The sequence below is a fragment of the Miniopterus schreibersii genome (genome assembly GCF_964146895.1).
Source record: "Miniopterus schreibersii genome assembly, chromosome: 15".
NCBI lineage: Eukaryota > Metazoa > Chordata > Mammalia > Chiroptera > Miniopteridae > Miniopterus > Miniopterus schreibersii.
Window position 1 is genome coordinate 13,246,884 of NC_138115.1, and position 27,689 is coordinate 13,274,572.

Genomic DNA, 27,689 nt, shown 5'->3' on the forward strand with positions numbered 1-27,689 from the left:
GGCACCTGCCTGCCATTCCCTTGGGCATTTCCCAGGTATATACTCATCATGGTCCACACAGGACTGCGGGCTGCTTCACAGGCAGGTCTAAACAACTCAGGCAAGAACTTCATCCTGTGCATCTTTTTTATGACCCACTGAGAGCAGGATCCGAGCACAGCGAGCGCAACAGAGGTGAGCAGCAGGGCTTGAATCAGATAACCTCAATCTCAGCCCTAGAATATCCACATGAAAACTTGGCTAAGCCACTCTCTCTCTAAGCCTCAGTTTTCCAGCAGTGATGCTGAAGGGCATCTCTGGGCTCATGGATTCATGCAATCACTATTATTTGAATGCCTCTATTTGGGGGTCTGCTATTTGCATGCTGGAGTCAGGCTAGAACAAAATAACTGCTCTCCTATGGTGTGAGTGCTTTTCCCTGGATTACCAGCTAATGGAGGAATCAGCCTGTCCAACGTTGGCCTTGCACCCCCAGGTTCTCCCTAGTGAAACCTAAACCTGGGTACCTAGCCTGCTGCCCCTGGTCAGATGCAGAAACAGGCTGTTGGGACCTGGCAAGCCAGGCAACCCTACCTGTGATCTTGGCTGTGAAGGGGCTGCCAGGGATGTGCTTGTCATTGTACTTGACCAGAATGCTGTAGTCGCCTGGCAGGGTGGGCAGGTAGGTCACTGTGCACGTCCCATCTTTGTTGTCAATGCAGCTGATTTCGGCCTTTGAGGGCCCCTCAATAGCCAAGTCCAGACCCCCTGTGAATGGGAGCGGGGAGGGAGGGTCATCAGGGAGAGTGCTTGTTTCCACAGGGGCAGCAACTCATCCAGGGCAGCCCTGAGGCCGGATGTCAGACTGACACAGGCCATGTGAGCCGCAGGCAAGGGGCATAGGTCAGAACTAAGTGACCTAGAGCACAGCACCCCACTACCTGAATTCTCCACTACACAAACCCTGGAGGTCTTACTACTCTTCGGAATGTGTGGGATGAGAAAGGATGGAGCCCTGCAATCAACCACACACACAGAGGAATGTCACACACACTGCCCCTGCTGGGGAGGTGCTGGCGGCTACTGTGGAAATCTCATTAGAAACACAAATTTTAAAGTCTCCACAGAGACAATGGGCATGCACACAGAGCTTTATCTAGAATGGGCCACTAAGTAACTCATGCGGTCCCGTGGATACATATACATGTGCCAAAAGAACAAAACAGCCCAGCCGCTTGGCTCAGTGGTTAAATGTTGACCTATGAACCAGGAGGCCACAGTTTGATTCCTGGTCAGGGCACATGCCCCAGTTTTGGGCTCGATCCCCAGTGGGGGGTGGGCAAGAGGCAGTTGATCAATGACTCTCTCTCATCACTGATGTTCCTATCTCTCTCCCTCTCCTTTCCTCTCTCTGAAATCAATAAAAACATTTTTTTTTATTAAAAAAAGAACAAAACCAAAAATGTTATCAACCAAAACACTTAAATTTCAGACAAGTCACATCAAACATTTCACAGCATGAATCAGAGCTCAATCAGTACCCACTGAACTTCAAAAATCCCTGTTTTGGGTAGAAGACAGAGCAGCTGCACATAAGAGATTTACATGAAACAAAAGATAAGGCCAATACTACTATCCAACAGTTTTATTTTTAAAAGCTGCCCTGGAATTGTGTCTACTTGATTCTCCAAATGGAAAGCTGAAAGCATATGACCACATAAATGACTTGGTACCTTCTCCTGCATCCTCGGTGACAATGGTAAAGGTGGCAGTTTTGTTGGCTACTCCATATACCAGTCCTGGACCGTAAGCAGAAACGCTCCCACTGTTGGGGTAGTTCACGTAGAACTGGAGTGGGCTCTCTGGGTTTGCAAAGAACACAAACAAAATTGGGACTCAGTGAGGGGGGAATGCATACCTTGGACAGCCGGCGGGTGTGGCATCTCCTATGCAGAAGCAGAGCGAAAACTGAGCCTCTGGTGGAGCTTGTCATCCTAGGACACCCAAGAGGGTCTACTCACTATTGTTCCTTTAATGTTACTTAAGAAAAAGAACCCTGCTCTAGACTAGAGAAGGGCTAAAGCAGGGGAGTCCAGCTCAACTTGACTAATTAGAAGGAAACAGCCGACCATGTGAAGAAATAGCTCACTCCAAGAGGGAACACAGCTGGAAAGGTCCTTTGGGGAGGCAAAATGTAAGGTCTATACACCCATCCCACACTGTGGGAATTTATCCCACTGTGGTCCTCCCTACCCACCCCTCTCCCACTCCTAGCCCTATGTAAGTACTTCCATTCCACAGTGGTCAAATGCAAATTAGGAAAAGACCCCAGTGCCCAACAATAGGGGGTTGGTTAAATAAACAATGTTCTACTTTCAGGTCATTAAAGAATGAGGGAGTCTGTATGCACTAACTTGAGAGATTATCCATAATGTGTTTCATTAAAAAGAGAAAAGGGCAAGTGGCTATATAATATTATACCATTATCCCATTCCTTTAGAAACAAAACAGAACAAAATTATAGGCATGTTTGTAGGTACCACGAGAAACATTTGTACACAGACCAGCAGGGGAAGTAGGAGAGAAATGGAAGACATTTTTTACTTTCTCTACATTTGCATCTTTAGAATATTTAAATAGAAGATAATACATTTTTGCTTTGAACAAATATTATGCACACATATACACATAAACCAAAGCAAACATCAAAGTGGGAGAAATATTTGCAACTCCTATCACAAAGGGCTAATCTCTCCAGTATTTAAATTGCTCTCAGAAACTGATATGACAAAGGCCAATAACCAAACAAAAAAATCAGGCCATGGATACAAACATTCAGTGCACAGAAAAAGGAAATACAAATGGTACTTAAACATATAGAAAGTTGCTCAATCTCATTCACAAGAGAAACACAAATAAAGTAAGACTGAGATACTGCTTTTTCAATGATCGGTTTGGCAAGGCAAAGATCCAAAAATCTGATAGCATAATCCACTGGCAAATTTGTGAAAAAGTAGGTGTCCTCCTACATGGCTGGTGAGTGTGTGAATTGGAAGAGTCCTGATAAAAGGCAATTTGGCAAGTTCTAGCAAAATGATAGATGCCTGGCCCCAACAGTGTGGCTCAATGGTTGAGTGTCTTCCCATAAACCAGGAGGTCATGATTTGATTTCCAGTCAGGGCACATGCCTGGGTCTGGGGCTTGATCCCCAGTAGGGGGTATGCAGGAGGCAGCCGATCACTGAGTCTCTCTCATCATTGATGTTTCTCTCTCTCTCTCCCTTCCTCTCTCTGAAATCAGTAAAAACATACTACAGCATATATGCACAACCTAAGGACACAGACAATGGTGGGGTGAGGGACTGAGGAGGGGGATGGGACAGGGTGGAAAGGGTCATTGGGGAGAAAAAGGGACATCTGTATTATTTTAAACAAAAATAAAATTTAAAAAAGTAAGAAAAATAATAATAAAATAAAAAATAAAATAAAAATAAAAACATACCAAAAAAAAAAAAAAAAGACAAATGCCTGTACCTGTGGCCAGAAAGTCCTCCACGAAAAACTCACAGATACGCCTTTGCAAGTGTGACATGCTTAATGGGAAAAGCTATTCACTGCAGCCAAAGGTGGGGAAGAAGCTAAATGCCCTCCAACTGGGGCAATGGTGAAATATGTAATGGTTTCCCCAATGGTGGGACTCTGAAGATGCTCTATCATTCGGATGTACAAAGTTCTCCTACACACAAAAAGGCAAGGACAATACTGTGAAGGGGATGCTACTATTTATGTAAAACATGAGGATTAGAAATCTATATTCTTGTTTGCTTGTAGAGCCTTAAAAATATTCTGAAACCCAACATAAAAAATTAACAGGTTCAAGGAAAGGGTAAATGGGGGTTATGGGTGGGAAGGAAGTCCTTCTGTGCATCATTTTTAAAACTATGTGTATGTTGCCTACCCAAAATATTAAATTAAGAAATGGAGAAGTGCTTAAACAATTTTTTTAAAAGAACAATACAGTGCTGGTTGGTGGGTGTGAAACCTAAGCTGGCTTATGTGACAATAGGCAGCTTGTACTCTTCTCACAACCTCTCCTTCCGCCCAAACCCCCACGCCAAGCAGGGTTCCGCAGGCCAGGCTGGAAAGTCCCCTGATGCGCATAACAGTTTTCTCTCAGCTCACCCTTTGGCCACACTCGGCACAGTGACAAAGACAAATAACCACGGACCTAAGGGCCTGCGCTGTGACCCAGGACACTTAGATGCATCATTCCTTCTGGAAACTAGCTAGATCCACAGGCTGTTTGGTTTCACAGGGACGCCAACACTTCATTCCCCAACCTGCCACTGGGAACTGTTTCCCACACAGCTGCTGGCCGTACGTCTGCAAACCTCCCAGGAGTTCAGGCTCCTGAGTCCTGGAGTCCCACGAGGCATGCGCTGAGCCCAACTCACCGGGGATGTGGCTGCCCATGTATTTAATGTGCATCTCATGGAGCCCGACCTCAGTGGGGGCATATCTGACGGTGACCGTGCCATCCTTGTTGTCCACAATCTCAGGTGTGGCAGTCTTCCCAGAAGGCATGTGGACCTCTCCTATTGGAGCACAGGGAGACAGGGCAATGAGCCCACGGGCTACTCACCCCAGAAAAGCCAAACACCAAGGCACAGGTGGCCTTCAAAATAAAGGTTTTCAGATCCAGGAAACTCACTGCTGCCTAAAACCTCCGAGTTCCAGAACAGGAAAACAGACTCGCATTTCCCTTTATTTTGTTCCTTTTTGCGCCCACAAAGCACAGCAGGCAACTCCTAAGTAAAGGGTTTTCTACTTTGTAAAGACAATTTAGAACCCTGAGTGGGACTTGAGAAGACCACAGGAGAGGATTAGTAGAGCGTCAACTCAAAGAGAAGGCACTAAAAAGAGACTGGCAGAGAAAGTAACTCTTGCACAATAGACCTCAGGGTCAGTATCCTATCTGGAAAAGTGGAAGACTGAGAGAAGGCAGGAAAAAGGGGGAACAGGAAACTAATAGTTGAGAAGTATCTAAACATAGTAGTTCTTAACCTGGAGAGAATCCCCAGCTCTCTCCAGGATGTAATGCAAATTATAAATGAACCATCTCTTCAGAGACACACATAGATACACAAAACATTCTGCAACCTCAGGGGCTCATGGACTGACTCCCTAGAGCAAGAACCAGGGATGCTGGGATGATGAACGCAGGTCTGGGGAGCAAGTCTGGGGGACAGGTGGAGCCACCATCCGGGCACCTTTCTGGAAAGCTAGTGAGGACGAGATGGCATTCCCAGCAGTGCTTACCGGTAATTTCTCCTTTTCTGACCGCAAACGGAATGACCAAGTCGAAAGGTTTAAAGCCCAGGCCGTTCATGTCACTCACTGGGACATAGGCCTCTTCGGTGACCTAAAAACAGGAAGCAGTGGTCACTGGGTAAAGTGGACAACAGTGTGGGCTCGTGAAGCTACAGGGGGCAGAGCTACTGGGAATTTTGCAAGCCAGTGCAGCCGGGATTTGGGGATGTGGCTGCCCATGTGGTACGGGCTTTGTCTAACTGGCCCTGGGGCCAGAGCAGAACCTGAGGGATTGGAGAAGTCAAGCTGACCAATTGCTAAACACCTCTAGGCAATTCGCTTGTAAAATTCCCAGCAGCGCCCACCAGAAAGTGGAAAAGTGAGAGACAGAAATGTCTGTGAGTCCCAAGAGGCTCCACTTGGAAAGGTTTAGTTGCTTGTGGCCTGGAAAAGAAGGTGTGTTTTAAGTTGCAGAAAGTAGCAGCAGGTGGCTTTCCCTCTGAACAGAAACCAGGTGTGCAAGTGGTGGCTCTGAGAGTCAGCAGGAGGGCTGAAGACAGCTGTCCATCTTTCTCTTTAAACAGAGACAAACTACACCGAGCGTGATCAGACATGACGGCTGGCGATTCGTGGAGCACAGACGATGACATGGGTGGGCCTCGTTACAGAGAAAGCAGGGATCATTGTGATGGACTAATCAGTGGCGGACAAACCAATGACCAGGGCACCCAGAGGGCTTAAGCAATCCCCAGAAGCAGGCTGTAGCTTTTCTGAAATGAAGGCTGAGTAAACACAGAAACGCAAAAAAGAAAAAAAAAGTGTACCCAGGGCCTGAATCCAGGGGGACATGCATTTACCGGCGCCTCCTCCACAGCCGTGACTTCCCCATCTGTGGCCTGGTTGGTGGCAAATGGAGATTAGTAGGGAATCGCACTGGAGGGATATTGCTACTCAGTAGATTCTACAACATGAGGGCTGCTTCCTCCCCATCAGCTCCATCGTGCACAGCCGAAAGCCACTCGCTCTAGCCAGAGCCCGCCTTCTCCCTACCCTTGTGGAGAGCAAGTTGGCACCCTCTCCTCCAATGTCAAATCCACATGCCCTTTGAACCCATGGCCCCATTCCTAGGAAGCAGGTCTATAGAACTACCAGCAGGAAAGGCCATAGGTAAGTGATGTATGCAAGAGGTTTCACTAGAGCTGTTTGTGGTCATGAAAATCTGAAGCAACCTAGATGTCCATCTGTAGGAGAGTCGGCCGAGTTAGCGGTGGAAGCCTGTTTATTCTGAAGCAGTCAAGTCCACTGAATTAATATAGAAGGGTATCTACAGCACAGCAAGGGAAGGAAGGGAGCTGCAAAGCAGTGTGCATGGTGTGACCCAGGCATGAAACCGATGTGTTTGTTGTGCAAGCAGGGAAAAGCTAACACTAGTCACCTCTGCAGCACGAAACTGGACAAGGGGTGTCCTTACTTGGTAAGTGTCTACAGTAGTTCATGTTTTAAAAGTCATTATACATTCATTTTTTAAAAATCAGAGACTTCGTGTTCCTGATCCAACTGATCTAATAAGGGAGGGGGTTCCCTCTTCTACTATATCAAATGAGAATTGGAAGGTCTCCCCTATGGAAGGAAGGCCTATGTGCCCATGTTTACTCCTTTTTGTGTATTTTGTTATCTGAAGAAAGGGGCCTTCACTTACCAAGGGAGCTTTGTGAGCCACAACATTTGGAACAGCCCTACCCCCTCTCTCTAGGGCTCTCTCAGATGGGGGCTACTGAGGGACACATTGCCTGGGAGGAAGATCCTTCAATGGCTATGTGATGGCTTTTGATCCAGGACTTCTCAACAGTGATGAGCAGATAAGTCCCTAGACCTGGGACTTGCTGTGAAGGTCTTCTTCATGATATATTTAACTGAACCAGCCTGCCAGGTCTCCTTGAGACATTTGCTGCAAAGGCGGTACTGGTTTTCATGTCCTTTTGGCCTCAAGACTGTAGAGGGAGTCAGGAAATCTACCCATAAGAAGCCAATGAACAGAAAGTCAGTGCATCCAGGTAAGGCTGGAGAAAGCTCGGAACGGGAGAATGAAGACCCGGACCTGGTACTGCAGGTGATGCTCCTTCTCTGCCATCAGCAGTGGTTAGGGGCCGGTATGTCTATACAAAGAACCCACTGTGCATTCCAAGGTCAAGGGGGCATTTATTCCTAATGAGTTTGGTGGCCCCCACGTCAGGTCTCTGACTTGTTTGCCAAAATGATCCTCGACATTTTCACACCGATTTCTTCACTCAGACCCTCCTAATGTGGTCCGTTATGTCCAGCTCACTGCACCAGCAGGGCTGTGACCGTGGCCCAGAAGCTACTCTTCCATCCTGCCCAATTCGAACCAACCAGATAAAGCCCATGATGGACTAAGCACAGATCCTTAAAACTATAACTGGCACCCTTCTCTGTAGATAAGAACGATACCAAGTCTCTAGCTGCATTTCTTCCAGCCCTGAAGGAGAAAAACACTCCCAAATGAGCAGCGTCAAAAGTTGACAAGTGTTTATATCCTTGAGACATAAAAGATCCTCCAGACCTCTGGCACAGCAACAGATAAACAAACGTCGACGGAAAGAGAAAAAGAGCTACAACACATTAGACACTGTTTGGAAGGCAGACTTGGGCTTCTGTTTGAAATGGAGTCTTCATGCCCTTCTCCGTTGCTACATAAAGTGTGATCCTTAGAAGGGGCTTTGAAAGCTGTGCATGGGCCAGGTCACTGAAGCCTATGAACTCTGTAGCCAGGTGTGGCTGCTGTCCATGGAATCAAAGGACACTGGGTGAGGGGGACCACACAGTGCTCGGCAGCTGTCTAGAGAGGGCACTTTGGGCTCAGTGGACTTGAGTCTGGTCCCTCTCTCTGATCCCTCCTACACCTCATCTGTAAAAGGGCCAACAATGCTTCCTTTGAGGGTTAAATGAGGGAATGCTACTAAGCTTTCCAACCCCTTTCCTGGTTGAAGAATCTTAGTAACAAAGAAAGATCTAAAAGTCACTCAGACTGAAAATTAAAGAGCAGAGTCATTCTTTGGCCCAGGGGTCTGTATAATGGTTTCCCTTTACCCCAGATGTTCCTAGCTTCAAAAGACAAGCTATTTCCCTTCACATGCAAAGTTTGTATCTCTCCAAAACACAACTGGAGGTACTCTGAGTCATGAGATATCACAGTCAAGTCTCTCCTCCAGACCATGGAAATGGGGGAGTAGGAAGGGAGAAGAGCAGCAGAATAAAAAATTGTAATGTTTTACTTATAAACAATTTTTGTCAGTTTATCTTTCTGAACTGTGCTCAGGCCAGGACACTGCTTAAGACCCTTAGCATGATGGATACTTTGGTAGCTGGTAAGATTCCCTAAAAACTCAGAGCCAAACAATCTCTGGGGTTCTAGAGTGTCCTCTAAGACCCTAAAAGGTCATGACTGCTTAAGAAAAAACGTTAAAAAAAAAAAAGGAAAGTAGAAGGGGATGTCCTAGCCAGCATTTAACAAATGGCAGCTGTTATTGTTTCTGCCAATAACAGCATGCTCTAGAGAAGGGATTTTACTTACCATGACAGTGAAGGGGCTGTTGGGGATATCGACACCACCAAAGCGCACGTAGATTACATAGGTGCCTGGCTTGGCAGCCGTGTAGAAAATGTCATAGGTGCCATCCTCATTTTCAATGACATCAGCCTCAGCTTCAGTGCCATCTGGGGTCAGAACTGTGCAGGTCACTTTCCCCTTCCCGGCAGTCTTGGCGTCAACCACAAAGCCCACTTCCTCGCCCGTTTTCACAGTGGAGGCGATTCCAGGACCTGGAGAAAAGTTCAGGAGAAGAAAATGGAAGCTTCAGCGTGGACAGTTACCCTGGAGACCTAAAAACAAGTCACATGCTTTCATGTTGTCTGCACCTATTAACATTAGACCTTGAACTGCCACCACATACAGGGATGCCCCAGAGATCACCTGGGGAGGTACTGTTCAAGGGAGCATTTCATCCATTGATTATTAAATTAGAAGCATCTTAGGCTCTGACAGTCAACCAAATGTTGGATCTGGTTTGCCAGCTCTCAAGGATATGGGGATGAAAGCCAACTTTCATCAGCAAACATATATTGGGCATTTTCTTAAGTGCCAGATACACACAAAGGTGAGCAAAACACAATCTCTGTTCTCAAGATGCTCATAATCTAACAGAGCAGAGGGATGGAGGTCGGGAACCAGGAACAACAGCTCAACCTGCTGTGGGAATGCCGAGGGGGGATGAAATAACAGGGGGGGAAAAATCAACTGTTCTTCAGAGAGGTGTCTTATACAAGCTCTAAGAATATATCCCAGAGTTGCCACATTGACAGAGGGCTTCCTGAGAAAGGGGGAAATGGCTGAATTCTGAAGGATAGGTGCTTCTGGCTAAGGGAGACTTTCAACCTCTGTTGCCAAACAATGACCAGTCTCTCTCTCTCTCTCTGTGGATCCCTTTACACAGGATCCACACAACATCAGGGAGTGTAGAAAAGTGTAAATTAAAAGCACATTGGCAAAAAAGAAAAAATAAAGAGCAAAGCATGTAGAAGCAACAGACGTAAGAATATGTTGTTCAGACATGAGTAGAAACCAGACTGTGGAATCCCTTGAATAACAGGTGAGAGGTGTGACCTATAGGAGCCCCCAGGCTGAGCAGAGTATTTGCTAAGGATTGTGCCTAAACTAAGGAAGGGAAAGGAGCCTGGAAAGCAAGGAGGAAGTCACCTCCCAATAAATTAACATGCCCCCAGGTTAGCAAAGACAATCTGATTGTCTCTGGCACAGCATAGACCTAGCAAGTGGAAGACTGGCCAGTATTTCAAATTTTGCCAGGGCTGAGTCAAAAAGGGCAAAATGGGCAATTTATAAGCTTGCCCTGAAAGTCAAAAGATTTTCTTCATTCCAAACAAATGAGATATGAGAGAAATAGAACACATCCGGGGGGACCTATGTTTAATTTTATTTAAAGAGAAGCAAATCTGTTTCATTTCAGAGATGGGGATTCATGTTTTGAAGTCTGCTTGAAGCAGCATCAGAGTTGCAAGAGCTGTTCTTAGAAATTGAAGGGCCTGCAGTATTCAAATAGTCATTGCTTAGAAATGGAAGGAACCATGATGCTCAAATACTCCTGGAGAATTCCTCAGAGACTTAGACATAAGTCCCAACTGTTGAGGAAAAAACCTAGATCCTTGAATGTGTTTCTCTCATGGTGGCCTGAAGTGATCCTGAATAACTCTTGAATAATTAAACCACTCATGAAAGGCATGCATTAGCTGTTTTTCATGGGAGCAGCCATCACAGTTGATATCCCAACAAATGCACCCACATCACAAATAATACAATAGTTTCCATGTGCCTGGCACTATGCTAAGCATTTTTCATGCCTGACCTCTTCCAATCCTTGCAATAACCCTGTGAAACAGTCTCTGATCCTTAGAAGAGATTCTTGAATTTAAATGTTTTCAAAAAGATCTTCAGTCTAAGCATGGCTGAAGCTCAGAATGGTTGAGCATTTTCCCTTGATCACACAGCTATTAAGTGACAGAGAAGGGCTAGACCCTGGCTTTCAGTCTAAAGCCCACACTCCTGACCTTAACCTGCACTCACCCGTGGCCAGGCACTTGCTGGCATCGCCTGTCTGTGTGGCCCGGATGCGGTAGGGAGACAATGGGATGTCATCCCCCCCATAGGTGACCCCAATCATATAGCGACCAGTCTTGTCGGGGATGTAGGTCACGGCGTACGTGCCATCTTTATTGTCCTGGACGATGGCTCTTTTGGGTTTTCCCTCTTGGTCCTGTGGAGCACAGAGAAATGCTATTTAGGATGTTGTCATCAAGATGTAGAAACAATTCATGGGAAAACTTGACACATTTTGCTCATTAATTAGTGTCTCTAGTGGGAGGAGACCGAATTACCGGCATAACACAATTTTTTTTTTGGTAGGGAGAGGAGAGGGTCACAAACCTCTTTAACAACATGATGGACACAATCAATTCTTAGTAACTTTTCTGCCAAGTGAACAAATAGTGTTTTAGCCCCAAATCCACGGATATGTAGGGAGGCAAGGGGGTGGAGGCTCCTACTTGCACATCACCATGATTCATTCGCCCTTCTCTCCTCAGTAACAGGACCCTAATCCTCAGCGAGGTACACTGCTCCGAGAATATAAGACTCCACTTTCTAGGTACAGCCACATGACTTGTGACAAATTTCTGGCAAATACGAAGGGAGTGGAAGTCTTGTGAGGGACTAATGACAGGGCTGTTTCAGAGAGCTGATTGATTGGAAGGCCCTATTTTCCCCTCTGCCTATCTTCCTCCTTCTAGCATGACATGTGGGTCCGATGGCCCAGCACCAGCAGCCTTGTGGTCCACGAGGAGACCTGAAGGACAGATGCCACACACGAGGACAGAGAAGCAGAGAGATGGAGCCTGCTTCATTGACAAGCCACACAGCACCCAGGTGCCTTGCCCTGGGCTTCTTTAACAAGAGAATAATTCCATGTGTTTAAGCCACTCTTACTTTGGGGCTTACTGGGATATGCAGCAGAACTTAGTCTTAACTAATCCAATGAGTAATTTAAAGCATTTTAATATAAAAACAGAGGAATAGCTATAACAGAGAGCAAATACATGAGAGTCACCAAAAGGGGGTACTTGGAGCTACACCCTCTGACCTCTCAGGCAAGCATGCATGTTCTCTTGCAAATTACTGACTTTCTGGTGGGAAAAACCTGTCAAACATTGGTACCAGGTCTGAAATTGGTTATTAAAATCCTTGTTCTTACCGCTGGCCAGAAAATTAGGTCTTATTAATGAAGTCTGACTCCCGAAAATAACTCAAAGTTACCGTTATCTGAACAGCAAGCAGGCCTTCCCCAGCATCTCTGGCATCGATTGCAAACTCCACAGGAAGACTGGCGGGCACACCATAGGAACTGAGGCCAGGGCCACTGGCAGTCACTTTGCTGGCATCATATGTGGGAAGGACCTTGACCTTAAAGGGGCTTGATAGACACACAAACCCTCAGTAAGTATGGATACACGTCAACCCTGCTCCATCTGACCTCTCTTACACAAAGAAACTGGGACTGCAGAGAGGATTTCAACAGTAGATAAAGTGGTAAGTTTAGTCAACGTCTTAAGTCCAGCAGAAAGGTACAATTATGAGGCAGTAACCACTGTACAACAGACTTGCTTTCCCTGACTGCATTCCAGGGGATACAAATTAATTCCAAAATCAGTTTGGGAAACATGGGGTTAAACATGTTTAATCTACTTTTATTATGCTAAAACAAAGGTCACCAAAATAGAAAGAGAATATTAAAATTTCAGTTTTAATATTTTATCTCATCTGCTTATTTTTTATTTTTAGTATACTTTAAATCAGGGGTGGGGAACATCCGGCCCTCCGTCTGTAATCATTTGGTCTGGCCCTGCAAGGCAACTGCAGGTGGGATCAGAAATTAAATAAATCTAGGAGTTTTATTCATAGCTCATTTTTAAGTTGATAATTTTGTATGGCCCTTGAGTGATGTTATAAATATCCAAATGGCCCTTGGCAGGAAAAAGGTTCCCCACCCCTGCTTTAGATGGTATTCTATTAGTAAAGCAATACATAAATATAATTTATAAACCATAGTTCTATATAGCTAGAGCTATACACATGCCTTTATGTAAAATATATGTAAATCTTAAGTATGATTTGAAAAAACCTTTGAAGGCTGTTATGAGATGTGAAGAGCTTACGCAATATTTTTTGTATTAATATGAATGAAAAGCAAGGTTCTATCCACCCCTCATGGGAATGCTATCAACCAAATCCTCAAGTAAAGGAGTAAAAATCTTTGCTCTAATCAGAAAACTACTTACAGGGTCAGCAGAAAAAAGACTTTGATAAACTAATACATTTCCCCCCCAAAATTCCCAACTCCTAATTCCAACTTTTCTTTAAGTTAATAATGGCTGAAAGGAACCCCGGGGGGAGGGGGAAGGGGACAGAAGCCACAAACATCAAGGCTAGTATGTTCTACACTTGTGCAGAGCACGCAGGTCCTCGGTGGTGCTCGCAGATCAGATGGATGGATGGATGGATGGACCACCAGAGCAATGCTGGTGAACTGTGCAGAGGGGTGGGTCTGGCTTGGCCCCTTCCCTCAGTGTCGGGAGCTTACCTACGAGGGATCTCTTCATCAGCATATTTAACGGAGACCATGTAGGGCCCTTCCTGGGATGGGGTGTAGGTCACTGTGTGTGTGCCATCCCCATTGTCCACCACGTTCACTGGCTCCACCAGGCCTGAGGGCAGAGAGGGAGGTCTGAGGAACTGCCTAAGCTCCCCTATACTCCCCCCCTGGGCTAAGTTCAAAACGGATCACATACATCCCCAAGAGCTATTGCTTTCCACTGATGAGTAACATAAATGCAAGCAGGCCGAAATCAGGGGCCTAAGAAATCACAGGAGACATGATCCTCAATTCATGGTTGCACAAATGACCCCAAGAGACACCTTTAGCTTATTATTGACTGAAGTACACTCAGTCAGCCCTCGAGTATAATTAAGGAAACTGCCAGCACTTATTCCTGGAGGGCATATGGTGAAGATGCATGTTACAGGTATGCAATAATATCCTTTCAAGCTGGTTAGGCATGCTTTAGATGCAGAAATCTTTACTCTATAGTTGAGAAAGGGCCAGAGGGTCCAGAATGCCAAACAGCAAAAATTAACCAATGGGCTGGCTGGTAAAGACTTGTGGCCACCTTTGAGCAAAGACCAAAGGTGCCAGCAACTGGGTGTAAGTGCAGGGTAGGTGAGGGTGCCCTTCTCATGGGGTGAGGGGACCATCAATGTGATGCATGCGAGAGACAGCTGGAGATTATGTTAAAGCATAATCAAGGCATGCACTGGGTTGGTAGATTCTAGATTCCAGTTCTAAATTAAGCGTCAAGGATGGGTCAACTGCAGGGTAGGTTAACCAAAGCATAGCATACTCATTAAGCAAGGCAGAGGAGGCGGGGACAAGGCAATTTCAGGGGAGAGGCCAGCAAGAGGTATTCAGATTATATAAATTAGAGCAGCATCCAATAGGAAAATGCAAACCTGTCTCCATAAAGTCACCCTTCGGGTCACCTTTAAAGAACTCTGAAATGGCTTTCAAGGGGCTGCGCCATGACTGGGAATCTGTCTCCTCAGCTAAAATTAAAAGGCTGTTACTTAAGAATCCTCCATAATAGAGGTACATACCTAAACTTCTCTCTCTCACAAGCACGTGTGCGTGTGAGTGTGCGCACACACACACACACATAGGTCTTGAGGTTCAGTAGTTCTGTACAATCAGATACTAATCCCATGACCTCATTTCCCCAAACCATTTCTACCCTGAGTATTAAAGGGCATAACCTCCTACTGAACTAACCCCTTCAAGGAAAAGATTCCTCTTCAAAAAAGGAGCCCACCCTACCTGCCACTTCTGTGAAACCAAGAACGCATCACTGGGGACAAATCTAGATAATTTTAAAAATTAGGCAGAGAATGACACCTTTTTAATGCTGGAAGAGGAAATATGGTTGTGCCAAAAGAGGTGAATTTTAACGCACTTAAGTGCTTTGTCCCAAAATGGCCTGCTCGCCTTACCAAACCCCAATTCCAGGCTGCCAAAAGGGTGGACCAAAGGGCCAACAAAGCCCATTCCCCAAAGAGACCCCCTCTCTCCCGGGAGTTGGAAAAGTGACAAAGCCAGGTGCCATGTGGGCCGAGTACCTGTCATGTCCAGAAATTTTGGGGATGTTCCACGTGAGCACCAAGACATTTCAAACAGAGATATCACCTCCAAGCCCACCACCCACCCAAACCTAGACTAACCCCACTCACCTCACAAACACCGAAACACAAAATGAAGCAGCTGCACAATTACTGTATATGTGAGAGTCCAAACACTACCTGCTGCATTTTTCTACTTTAAAAAAAATTGAACCTGAGTTGTGGGTTTAAGTCCCAGTAGGGGATGTGCAAGAGGCAGCCAATCTGTTTCTCTCTCTCTCCCGCCCCCCCTAAAAAAAAAATTAACATAAAATTATAGAAAGAAGGGAGGGAGGGAGGGAGGGAGGGAGGGAGGGAGGGAGGGAGGGAAGGAAGGAAGGAAGGAAGGAAGGAAGGAAGGAAGGAAGGAAGGAAGGAAGGAAGGAAGGAAGGAAGGAAGGAAGGAATTGAAAGAAAGAAAGAAAGAAGGAAGGAAGGAAGGAAGGAAGGAAGGAAGGAAGGAAGGAAGGAAGGAAGGAAGGAAGGAAAGAAAGAGAGAGAGAGAGAGAGAAAGAAGAAAGAAAGAAAGAAAGAAAGAAAGAAAGAAAGAAAGAAAGAAGGAAGGAAGGAAGGAAGGAAGGAAGGAAGGAAGGAAGGAAGGAAGGAAGGAAGGAAGGAAGGAAGAAAGAAAGAAAGAAAGAAAGAAAGAAAGAAAGAAAGAAAGAAAGAAAGAAAGAAAGAAAGAAAGAAAGAAAGAAAGAAAGAAAGGAGGAAAGGAGGAAAGAAGGAAAGAAGGAAAGAAAGAAATTTAACTTTAAGTTCATGCCAAACTCAAAAGCAAAGTGTCTGCTCTGGGTCACAGCTGCCTGCGCCCTGGGCAAGCTGAATGTCAGCAGGAAGGCAGGATGCATACTCACCGCGTGGGCCCAGGACCCTCACTTCCAGTGGAGCCAGACCAGCCTTGCTGCTGTCCACCGTAAAGGACTGCAGGACTCGGGCTCGGACACCTGAGCCTACCCCAGGGCCGGCGATCTTGACCTTGCTGGGGTCCACGACATCCTTCACAGGAACCCTGAAGGGGCTGCCTGGAAAAGAGGTCATGGGATTCTGAGTCTCTATTGGAAGTTGTCTGAATTTAGCATGAGAGCAGCCAAGCACCAACAAGACAACTTTAAGTTCAAGATGGCAGATATCAAACATTCTGTACAGACATCATCAATCAGTCAGGGCAGACCATCTTCCTGATGCACTCATCCAGTCGATCCAGTGGTCTAAGCAGCCATCACAAATAGACCATCAGAGGAAACCAATATGTCACTGCAGCTAAGCCAGGATACCTTGTTAAAAATAACCCCACTATGGGTTTATACCAGGCCAGGAAAAAATGTGCTAATGTTTAACCAACCAACAAATTAGAAGCTAGCAGTCTGCTGAATGTTTCACAGCAGCACCTTGCAAATTGCCTTAGCTATGGAGCCTGACACTAAGACAACCAACCAACATTTCACTAAACGACTCTGCCTGGGAAAATTCTGGGGTCCAGGAGAAGCTGGCATTTGGCTCTGGGAGGCAGAGAGTCTGAAACATAAAAAGGCACCATGTACATTTGGTGGGAAAATTGCAAATGGGCCTCTTTCTGTTGTTATAGTCAAAGATGGCCATATGCTTCAAGCTCACAGGTCAGCCACAGAGGTCAAATTCTCACCCTCTTCTGCAAGAGGCATTTCAAAATTGATGGCATCCTCTAGACTTTCCCAATAAAGCAAAAATAGCTTTGTTGCGTCCACAATAGGCTAGTTATGTCAGACTATTTTTCTTATTCAGGGAGATATGCAAAATCAAACTTGCTTTCATGCAAAATCAACTATTCTATGGGGTCCTTTCTGAGGGAGAGCTTACCAGGGATGTGATCTCCTCCATATGTGATATTAACATCGTAATCCCCTGGAGCAAAGGGGATGTACTCAGCGCTGCAACTGCCATCTTTGTTGTCTCTGCAGTTTATCTTTGACTCTGACGGTCCCTCAACAGTTATGCCAAGCCCGCCAATTCCTGCCCCTCTGGAAAGTGTGGAAAAGAAAGCAAAGTAGTGCTAGTGGTTCGTGCCAGTCTGCTTATCGACAAAATTCATTTAAAATCCCTCTACAGACTTCCCATTTAGCCAACCCAACTCAACTTTTATGACACTTCTCACACAAGGAATTTCTCAACAATGAAAAAATACAGCTTTGACACCCCCCCCCTTTTCAATGTTTATCCTTCGTTTTTCTTATCTAATTGCATTGGCTAGAACTACAAATACAATTCAGGAATGTGCCTTGTGACCTATTTAACAGGAATTCTTCTAATACTGCACTTAAATATGAGACTGGTTATATATTTCAGCATTGTCAAGTTAAGGAGCTTCCATCTAGTCCTGGATTGCTCAGTGGTTTTATGACTGTTATTATCAGTGCTTTTTGGTACCTTTTCGGTATACTTGGTCTTTCTCTGTAACATAAATCTCTACAGAACAAAATGTCTCCTGTATCATGAAAAAAAAAAAAAAAGTCTCTCAAAAGTTGGGAGACTTTACACAAATATAGGAAACACCCACAAAACTTCTTTAAAACAGTTAAGCTACTTAGGGCTACTCCTTTTACAGAGTCAACACACAAACCCCATGGCCTTGCTTACCTGGTAACCACAGTGAAGACATTGGGTTTGTTGGTAAAGGCCTCTTTCAGTCCAGGTCCTTGGGCTTGGACCCGAGATGGCTGGCAGCCTTCAGTTACAGCCACTTTGAAAGGACTGTTCGGGATGGGCACATCATCATATGTTACCTCCACTACATGGAGGCCTGTTCGAAACAACAAACAAAAACAAATTGTACAGGAGTCACATGTTTGTGGAAAATGACACTCTACCCCAGGGTTTTATCTAGCATACATGTCTGTGTGTTTTACCATGTTATTTGAAAAGGGAAGGTTAAAGATACATTAATATTGATATAATCTGATTTTTTAAAAATACAAATTGTCTACTTATGCTTTCTGTTCACTTGGCATTCACATGACCCACACACCCACATCCACATCCACACACGTACATGGACACACACAGCCTCTCCTGCCAACAAATATCACTAACGCTACATTGAAGTCAGTCATCTTAATCATCCTGCCCTGTTTTGGGAAAACTCCATCCAGTCATTAACCAAAAGACAAAGAAAAATCCATAATATAGAATATACGTGCATCTATAAAAAAAGGTTAAAATATCTATACAGAGTATTTATAGGGATCCTATATCCAGGTATAAGACTATATGGTACTTTAAAAAAAAAGGATGCCCGGCTGGGTGTGGCTCAGCGGTTGAGCATCGACCTAGGATCCAGGAGATCGGGGTTCGATGCCCGGTCAGGGCACTTGCCTGGGTTGCAGGATAGGCAGCCGATCAATGACTCTCTCGTCATTGATGTTTCTATCTCTCTCTCTCCCTCTCTCTTCCTCTCTCTGAAATCAATAAAGATATATTTAAAAATAACAATAAAAATTTTAAATTTAAAAAAAGGATATATGGTACTTTGATTTTTTCTTTATGCTTTTATAATTTAACAAAATGTTTTATAATTTTTAATATTCAGGAAAGACATCAATGTGCTAAAAAATGTTTACATGGATGATCAACATCTATGACATGATGCCTTGCAGTGCTCAGGTGGAGCTTAGGCTAAATCCAGCCCAACTGTCACACAACAGGGCCAGTATGCCAGGCCCTGAGTGGGTGGCTCTGTTGAGAAGATGGGTTTTCGTATTTCCCTGTCACTTTGCAAGTGCCTCTATTGAGATGACGGGCTGAGCACACGGGGCAGAAATCAGCATCAGCCACCAGGAGAAAATGGCCATGCATAGTTTTGAGCAAGGATCATGTCCAAGGGTCATGTCCAACTCACCTTTCTCGAAGGGTGTGTACTCCACCTGGTAGGTCCCATCGGCATTGTCTGTGACGAAGCACTCGGTGGAGGCCCCTGAGGGGTTGGCAATGTGGGCCTTGATGTGGTTGCCCCCCACCTTTGTCAGGGGCCGTGAGTCAACAGTGAAGTCAGTGGTGGCTTCACGAAACACATCTGCAGAGCAATCACACAGAGAAGAACATCACCAACACCTCGGACCCAGGAGCAAACCCAAGAACCAAGGTTCTTGGCACTTAAGGCACAATTAAGTGACAGCAGACAAGTGGTATGACTCTCAAAGCCAGGAAACTAATATGCACCCCTGCCCCCCACAAAAAGAAGCACCTGCCAGGGTAGTCTCAGACAAGTGATAACCACTGTATACATTCTGGGACAAAGGCGTACAAGGGGGTTACAGCCTCCCTCTTTTTTTTCTTAATGAAACCCACCTTTTCCTTCTATTCCTGGCCCAAAGACTTTGACCCTGCTGGTGTCCACAGCTGGCTCCACCTTGACACGAGCAGGGAAGTGGGGCACGAGCTCGCCGCCGTACTTCATGGTCAGCGTGTACATGCCAGAGGTCAGGGGCACGTAGGTCACAGCATAGGTGCCATCTTTGTTGTTCTCAATACAGACCTCAGCTTTGGCTCCCGAGTCCGAGACAGCCTCCAGGCCCAGGGCCCCAGGGCCTGCTTCTGAGCAGTCAACGCTGAGCAGCCCAGCTTCACCCACTTTCCCATGCTCCAGGCCAGGTCCCGACGCCACAACTTTAGAGGGATCGAACGGCATTTCAATGTCGGCTTTGAAGGGAGAACCAGGTATGTGGACTTCCTCAAAGAGAATGTTGACAAAGTACTCCCCGGGTTTTGTGGGCAGGTAGGAGACGGAGCAGGTCCCGTCGCCGTTGTCCGAGCATTCAATTTTAGCCTCGCATGGCCCTTCCACGGTCAGGCCCAAACCTCCAGTTCCAGCTCCTTTGGTGTCGATGGTGAACTCGGCGGGCTTGCCCACAAGGCCACCCTCCAGGCCAGGACCATGGGCCTTCACCTAGTTAAAGAAAGAATAAAAGTCAATTAGCCTGACACTAATATTGCTGCTCAGCCAGCACTGCTTTCAACACCCAAGCCTGTAAGCAGCAGTGAACTGCATCTCAAGTAGTGGGCCCTTTCCCTGGGGCCCAACTTGTGACACCCTCACCCACACTACCGGGTTACAGCTGCAAACAGCCAAGGGAGACGTGGCTGTGAGCTAATCAACGCTGAAAGCCACAGCGAAGAGGTGCGGGCTGCTGAAGCCCAGAGCACGACCTCCTCCTGCCGTGCCCAGCTCATCTGAACCTCCGGGGTAGAGCTGGAGGCCTAGCATCCAGTCCCACAAACACACACAGGCTCCTGATTGAGTGCTCATGGAACAGTTTGCACGGATCTCACTGTTGCTTTGGCTGCTACACCTCCCTCAACAAATTCTGCATAATAAAAAAGTAACTGTCACGATGGACACATGTCATTATATGCTTGTCCAAACCCATAGACTGTTCAGCACCAAGAGGGAGCCCTAATGTACACTGTGGGGGCTGGGTGATTTTGATGTCGATGTAGGCTCATCAGTTAAGATGGACCACTTTGCTGGGAGATGGTGATGAGGGGAGGCCATGCATGTGTGGGGGCAGGGATGAGGGGGGAAATCTCTTACCTTTCTCTCAATCTTACCATGAACCTAAAACTGCTCTAGAAAGTAAAGTCTAAGAAAAATTTAAAAGCAAATTTAAAAAACTAAACTGTTTTTAAAAGAGGAAGGGGTGAGGGTTTTCATCTGTAATTCAATAAACCAGATAGTCTTATAGGATTCACGCCAGACCACTGGGAATACTCTAGCACCCTTGATTCATGGCTACCAGGAAGAAATGAGAATGAGAATAACCTATTTTTATATTTAGTTGTTCTAGCATCTGTGGGTGAGCTCACTCTGTGTGCTAGATGCTGGGCGGAGGCCTCCATTTCCACATACCTCTCCTACTCTGACAGGCTCACTTTGAAGCAAGTACCATTATTATTATTTTATTTTGAGAGAGAGAGGAAGGGAGAGAGAGAAACATCAGTGTGAGAGAGACACATAGATTGGAAGCCTCCCCACACCCCAACCAGAGCCAGGGATCAAACCTGCAATCTAGGTATGTGCCCTTGACAGGGAATTGAATCCGTGACCATTCAATGCTCGGGGCGATGCTCTAACTGCTAAGCCACACCGGCCAGGGTGAGAGTACCATTATTACACTAACAAATGAAGGAACAGAACTCAGGGATGGGGAGCCCCTCATGCCAGACAGTGAGAGGAGTAGCAGGGGTGGGACCCAGCTGCTCACAGGACCCTGCACACTGAACTGTAGGAAAGAGAACTACTGTCCACCATTGAGAACTTTCATCACAACACAATTTTCTAAAGGTATTTTTCAGGATCGGGGAAGGACTATGTGTGGAGTTATATTAGACAAGAGGGGACACATTCTCGAACAAAAACAAAAGCTGACCTTGGTGGGATCAGGCGGTAATGAGGCCTCCACTGTGTAGGGGCTCCCGGGCACAGGGTGTCCATCATAGGTCACATCTACGGCATAAAGCCCCTCCTCCCGAGGGATGAACTTAGCCGTGCTGCTCTCCCGGCCAGCCACAGGGGCCACCAGACATGGCACGACCTTCCTCGAGGGGCTCAGGATCGTCACGTCCAGCTTCCCTTGGCCTCCTGCCCCTCTGGTGTCAATGGCGAACTCCTGATCCTTCCCAACTTCCACTCCTGGAAAAGGTAAGCCAGTTAATTAATGATTATTAATATTAATAATGATATCTGTCATTTATTGAATGCATTCTGTACTCCAAGCCTTAGTACAACACATTATCTCCTTTCATTTTCACCACAATCCTATGGGGTATTTATTAGTAACCAACAGTTTTAACAGATGGGGAAAGTGTGGCTCAGAAAGGTAAAGTAACTTGTCTGGGGTCTGTATCCAGCAGATCACAAAGCTGGGACTCAAACCTAAACTTATTTGACTCTACAATCTGCTTTGCTGACCAGTAAGTTATAATCTCAGTCTTTTCTCCTTTACTTACTTTTGGTGTTAACTTTATATCAAAATATTTCCATAAGCCAGTGTTTAATTTACTAATTCTTGGCAGCAAATTTAATCCTACAGCCAAAAAGGCAAAAGTCACGGAGCTGGTATTTGAAAGGTCTTTGCAGAGCAGACCACAGAAAACCATGTGTAGCATTTGACAAAAACAGGGAAAGAACTTTGAACCAAAACAGAAGACTGGAAACATGAACACAGCCCCCACCCCCCGGTAAATCCTCAGAGGCCTCAGAGCTCCACATCCCAAAGGATTTTCCTAATTGGCATTGTGATTTACCAGGTCTGGAGATGAAACCCTTGGTGTCTTGGAGAAAGGAGCGACCAGAGGACACATGAAGGGTTAGACAGTGACCATTCCTATGCTCAGAGCTGGCTGCCCCCAGGGACAAAAGCTGGCATCAAGCTCTTTGTTTCTGAGCCCTGGAGCTGGGAGCTGGCCTCATTCATAACGAGTACATTTGGTCACAGGTCAATAAAGGAACCTGCCGATGGCCCCACTGAGACCCAGAAAGACCCTCGTGGGTGGAACAAGAGGCCTTCCCTAGGGGTACGCACTGAGTGCCCCGTGTGCCTGAAAGCAGGTGAACGTGTACCACAGAGGTGTAGCCAGGCTGCGGGCACTCGGTGTGAATGTTCTCTAAGAAGCACTGCTGAAGTAAAAGGCAGGCTGGAGACCCCGGGGAGAGCAGGATAACTGTAATGCTAAGTAAACACTCAGTGTTTTCCGCTGGCAGGTACGTACAGGCAGATGCAGAGAGAGGGTCTGGAGGGATAGAAAATGAACCGGTAACTGGTTAACCCAAGGGAGGGAAGAGGTGATGGCTAAAGTGGAATTTGCTCTTCACTGTGATGTTTTTTAGGTGAAAAATTGGTTTATGTATTTCTTGGGTAAAAAAATAATTTTATAATCACATGCTAAACTTCTAAGGGTGAGTGTTAAGTACATCAGTGTTCATATTATACTACTCTCTTTCTTTCATATGTTTGAAATTTTCCCTAATAAAATTTTTCTTAATTAAATTGAAATGAGTATAGTAATAAGATACCTAATAAGCTAAAGGAATATTGGGAGGAGGGAGAGGGGTGCATTCTAGTTGTGGTTTCTGAGTGCCAGGGAGCTGGCTTTAATGCCTGACTCCTGAACCTAACGTGGATGTGGTGGCCAAGGATAGCTGGCACAGGAGAAGCTCGCCAGAGAGCAATGTGCCCAACTTCTTTGTAATGAAAATATTCCACTGTGATGCCAGCAGTTATCGAGGGCTGTTACTGAGTTACTGTGCCAGGGTCTGAAGTATTAGCTCATTTAATTTTCTCAATATTCCCTTAAGTGTTCTTGACCACCTCCACCCCACCCCCACTGCACACTGAGGTTTGGTGACTTTAAGCATCGGGTAGGTTCCCACTGCACGGCCCCAATCCAAAAACAAGTCTGTCCTAGTGTAACATCTCTTAAGTCAGAAAATTGGTTCTCTGTGAATTGTCTTTTGAAGGGAATCTGACAGCCCCGATGGTGGTCTTCAATGACCTGTCTCCTCTCCATTCACACACTTACTGTTTTCCAGTCCATTAATTTTTATCTTGCTCAGGTCCAGCGGAGCAGCCACGCCCACAGTGAATGGGCTTTTAGGAATGGGATCGCCACCATATGTAACCAGAACCTGCATGCTGCCCTGGAATGAGAGAAAACCGAGTACACCTTTAGGTACAAATCCACAAACTAGGTGTTAAACCTGCCTTTTAGACCTTTCATTGTCCCAGAGACACAGGGTATTTGATGCCGGTGGATGCAGAAAGCATCTCAGACATATTTCTTTAAGCTTCTGGCCCCATGGTAAGAACGTCTGAGAAATCAGATAAAATAAGAGCAACTAATAACAACAGGGGCAATTTAATGAACATACTACTCTCTGTGCTTTTAAGCACTTCGTGGATTCAGTCTCAAACAGTCCTCAGGGGTAGTTCCCTCTGACATCCTGATTTTTCTAGGAAGGGAAACTTGAGCTTAGAGAGGCAAAGTCACTTTCCCCAAGTCACCCTCTTGGTAAATGTGAGCTGGGCCTTATACCCACGGCACTCAAACCTATATCCTAGCAGCTCTGCCACACCACCCCTGCACCCAACACACACCCAACCCCAGCCATGGGGAAAGCAGCTGGGCCCGGGGACTTCTAACTGAACAAAACCATTTTTTTGGTCCTGGGAATCGATTTCCGGTCACCAAGCTGAGAAAGAGATTTGCAAGAGTTCACCTGGGTGCTGTGAGAAGAGCACTGCATGGTATATAGACTCCTGCATCTATGTCAGGGGACAAGAGCTGCCAATGTGAAGGCAGGCTGGCCTGTGCGTGTGGCGGGCCCCTCGCCGGTGGCCCCTGTGGCTGCAGAGGTGCTGCATGGCCTGATGTGCTGCTGCTGTTCTCCCCTGGCCAGTCTGGCCCACTCACTGTGGCTTCCTCCCTCCACGGCCCCCTCTCTCCAAACCAAGGCTCCATGAAAGCCATGGCTGTCTCAGTCAATTAAGATCCCCTCCCCTCAAAGAGGCAAGAAAGGGGGATGGAGAGACGACCCTCCCCAGGAATCCAGAGCTCGCTGGAATTCAGCCCCTGCTGAAAGCCCTCACTGATCCAGGGTTCAAAGGGTGTAGGTTTTGGCCTGTGTATATTTTCTCACATTCCTTTTGTAATAACAAAGCGGGGGAAAGCCAAGGAAAAAAATTGGTTGTATCAATGAAGAAGGGAGGATTGGTTTTCCAGGATTTATTTGCACTGCGCACAAAACCGACCAGCCTCCCGCCTCCAGGGTGTAACATTTCATGGTAAAATGTACGCGGGTCAGATTCAACAGAGCAGGGACTGAATTGTTAATTCGGCCACCACGGCATACTCGACATGCCAGCTCACTCCCCACATGTCAGCTCATCCCCAGCTTCAGTTCACCCCCTAACTCCTCGAGGGCTAGGCCTCACAGCTAACCCAGGGTCCAGGGAAAACCTTCCCCACCACCCACTGCACGTTTTCAGACCACCCCTCTGGGGTGGCAACGGAGAGGGGAAAGTCCTCTTCTGGCTAAGCCTCCCCACTCCACAAAAGAAAGTATGCTCTCATTACCAGTCAGAAAAAACAAAACAAAAACTCCAACAGGAAATTAACTCTACCTTAAATAATCTAACAAGGGGAGGAAGAAAGCTTAGAGTTACACCTGTGATGGTCTGTAGCATTTCCAGGTTGGCTGGGAGGCCCCAGCCAAGAAATGGCCTGTGCTTTCCCAGAGGCTGTGAAGTGAGGGAGCCCAAGCAGTGACCACTGCACATTTCACAGACTCCTTCTCAGACTGCAGGACAGTTTTACTCTCCCCTACATGCTTCTGAGACCTTAATCTTATTCTGCAAAACACCTCCAAGACTGTGACCTGCGAGCTGAGACAAAGATAGGAGGGAGAGCCACCCACCACCCCACCTTCCAGAGACATCTGTGACACCAGCAGTAATACTACTTCAAGGGAGGGTTATCCTGGGAGGCCCAGTGAGCTCATGGGGTTTTCTAAAGGTGCCACAGTAACAGGAGGCATTTTCAATTCCCAGAGGCTCCTGACTCGGCAAGTCATGGAGCTGCTGACACCAGCTTCTCTAACCTCCCTGTTCAGGGAAGCTTGGGGTAAGAAACTGAAGTCACTTGAGGCCACGGACGATCAGAAGCACAGAGGCAAAACCCCCAGGGGAAAGTGGCATTGTATAAATTCCCTCCCATAAAATCAAGCCTTGGTTTGGCCTTTGGGAGGACCTCAAGGCCTTGCCCAAGTCCATTCGTCCGAGACAAAAAGAGCTCTGACCACTAACTTCTGACAAGAGCTAACAAGATCAACCAGCAATAACAATCCCTAGTCCACAGCAGGCAGATGAGCACGTACAAGCTGCAGGTGAGCACGTGTAAGCTGTGGCTCGGGGACCCTGCAGGAGACAGCAGCAGCCTGCAGGTACTTGGGAGCAAAGAGCCAGATATCAGGTAAGGCCATGGCTCCTCACACCACAGTCTGAATTCTGAGGGGAGAGCACTTGCCCAGAGTCAGGACCCATCCCAGTCTATCCACACACATCAAACAGCTGCACTGCTGGAAAGTTCCAGCCTGTTATTCCCTAAAACCACCACGAGGTGTGCCTGCGGGTATCAGCCCACAAAGTATACTCCCCGCCTCTGTGTTGGACATAGCTTTCTGGGCTGACCCAGGCCTCTTAACTATATCCAAGAGCACAGCTCAAACAGTACACTTATTTAACCCAATCTTGAGCAGTTGGATGCTCTTCAGAAAAGAGAGTTCAAAAGTGTAGGCCCCACTCTCCTAGCAGGTTACAACATTCCTAAATTGTCTCTGTGAGCTGAGACTTCATTCATTCACCCACTGTCTGTAAGTCTACACGGAGCACCTGCAGAGTCAGGCCTGTGCTTGGGCCTGGGGACAGAAAGACAGATATATGTATACGTATATATTATCCTATTCCTGGGGAACTCGCAATCCAAGAGGAGAGATTTAATCTGTTTTCTATGCCATAGAGGAATATGAAGAATTGCAAGTTGCCCAAATACTGAAACAAAACCTCACTCTGAACAACAAAGGACCAGAGATTTCCTTCAAACCTGCTGCTGTCAGAGAACTGGATGAACTTGACCTTAGTGACTGGATTAAGGACCCTCCCACTCTAGCCTCATATCAAATGCAACGGAATAAGACACAGGCTCTGGACCTCCACCTCTACCTCATTCGGTAGCTGGAGTCATCCAGGGCCATGGGTTCTAAAGTCCTTTCTGGGGATGCAGGTCAAAACCTGAGCCTGACCTGACTTCTGCAACTTGCTTTTTAGCAGCACAGCTAAAACACAGGAAGGTATACAGGTACAGGATAAAGCAAGAGTCTCAAAATGTTTTTATAAGAGTCCGTGACCTTGTGATCTGACCAGTGTGCGTGTCCACGTGTTCTGGTACCTTCTCTGAAGGAATGCTGAGAAGGATGACATTGAGCTAGTGCTCCCACAGGTACAGCCCCCGCCAGCCCTCAGGAGCATCAGCAGGAAAATCATTACCTACTAGCACTGAGCAGCCTGATGACAAAGGGGTATTCTGTCAACAAAAGTATTAGTTTTACCACTACTACTAATGAGCCCCTCATTAAAGTAAGAAAATAAAGAAATAAACCGACAAGAAGCAGCACATCTGGAGGTAAGAAGCCACGCTGGTGATGTGGCACACAAACCCCTTTAGTTTGTGTGCCCCTTGACACTAAGGGGGTTTCTGCCCTGGAAAAAAACCCTTAGTGTCAGAGAAGGTCTCACAGTAAAGATCCCATCTCGAAGGATGTGGCGCCCGCAGCGCAAGGGGACACCCACACCTTCCCTCATCTTCGCTCTTCCCCACTGCACTCTGGCCAGCTCCTTGCCGAGTGAGGCTGCTGAGCAGTGTTTCTGCAGAGAGCATCGCTGCACTTCTCCTACTAATGGTGTTTCTCACATAGGGGGCTCTGTTCTTCAAAAATGAAGGAGATCGGAGGTTTGCAATGACTG

General features: G+C 46.4%; 1 protein-coding gene across 2 annotated transcripts in view; it reads right to left on the bottom strand.

Annotated features, from left to right (window-relative positions):
• Positions 1–27,689, bottom strand: part of FLNB (filamin B) — a 128,917-nt gene that overhangs the window by 22,546 nt on the left and 78,682 nt on the right. Inside the window, exons 19-34 of one of the 2 annotated variants that reach the window (XM_081159520.1) lie at positions 23,692–23,809; positions 21,540–21,802; positions 19,462–20,059; positions 19,013–19,186; positions 17,755–17,917; positions 16,978–17,138; positions 15,996–16,163; positions 13,514–13,637; positions 12,190–12,346; positions 10,945–11,134; positions 8,881–9,128; positions 6,113–6,184; positions 5,298–5,400; positions 4,433–4,573; positions 1,713–1,841; positions 574–747 (exon numbers count right to left, since the gene is read on the bottom strand). In XM_081159520.1, the coding sequence (XP_081015646.1) occupies positions 574–747; positions 1,713–1,841; positions 4,433–4,573; positions 5,298–5,400; positions 6,113–6,184; positions 8,881–9,128; positions 10,945–11,134; positions 12,190–12,346; positions 13,514–13,637; positions 15,996–16,163; positions 16,978–17,138; positions 17,755–17,917; positions 19,013–19,186; positions 19,462–20,059; positions 21,540–21,802; positions 23,692–23,809 (2,983 nt within the window). The remainder of the gene's footprint in view (positions 1–573; positions 748–1,712; positions 1,842–4,432; positions 4,574–5,297; positions 5,401–6,112; positions 6,185–8,880; positions 9,129–10,944; positions 11,135–12,189; positions 12,347–13,513; positions 13,638–15,995; positions 16,164–16,977; positions 17,139–17,754; positions 17,918–19,012; positions 19,187–19,461; positions 20,060–21,539; positions 21,803–23,691; positions 23,810–27,689) is intronic. The other variant, XM_081159521.1, reaches the window with a different exon arrangement.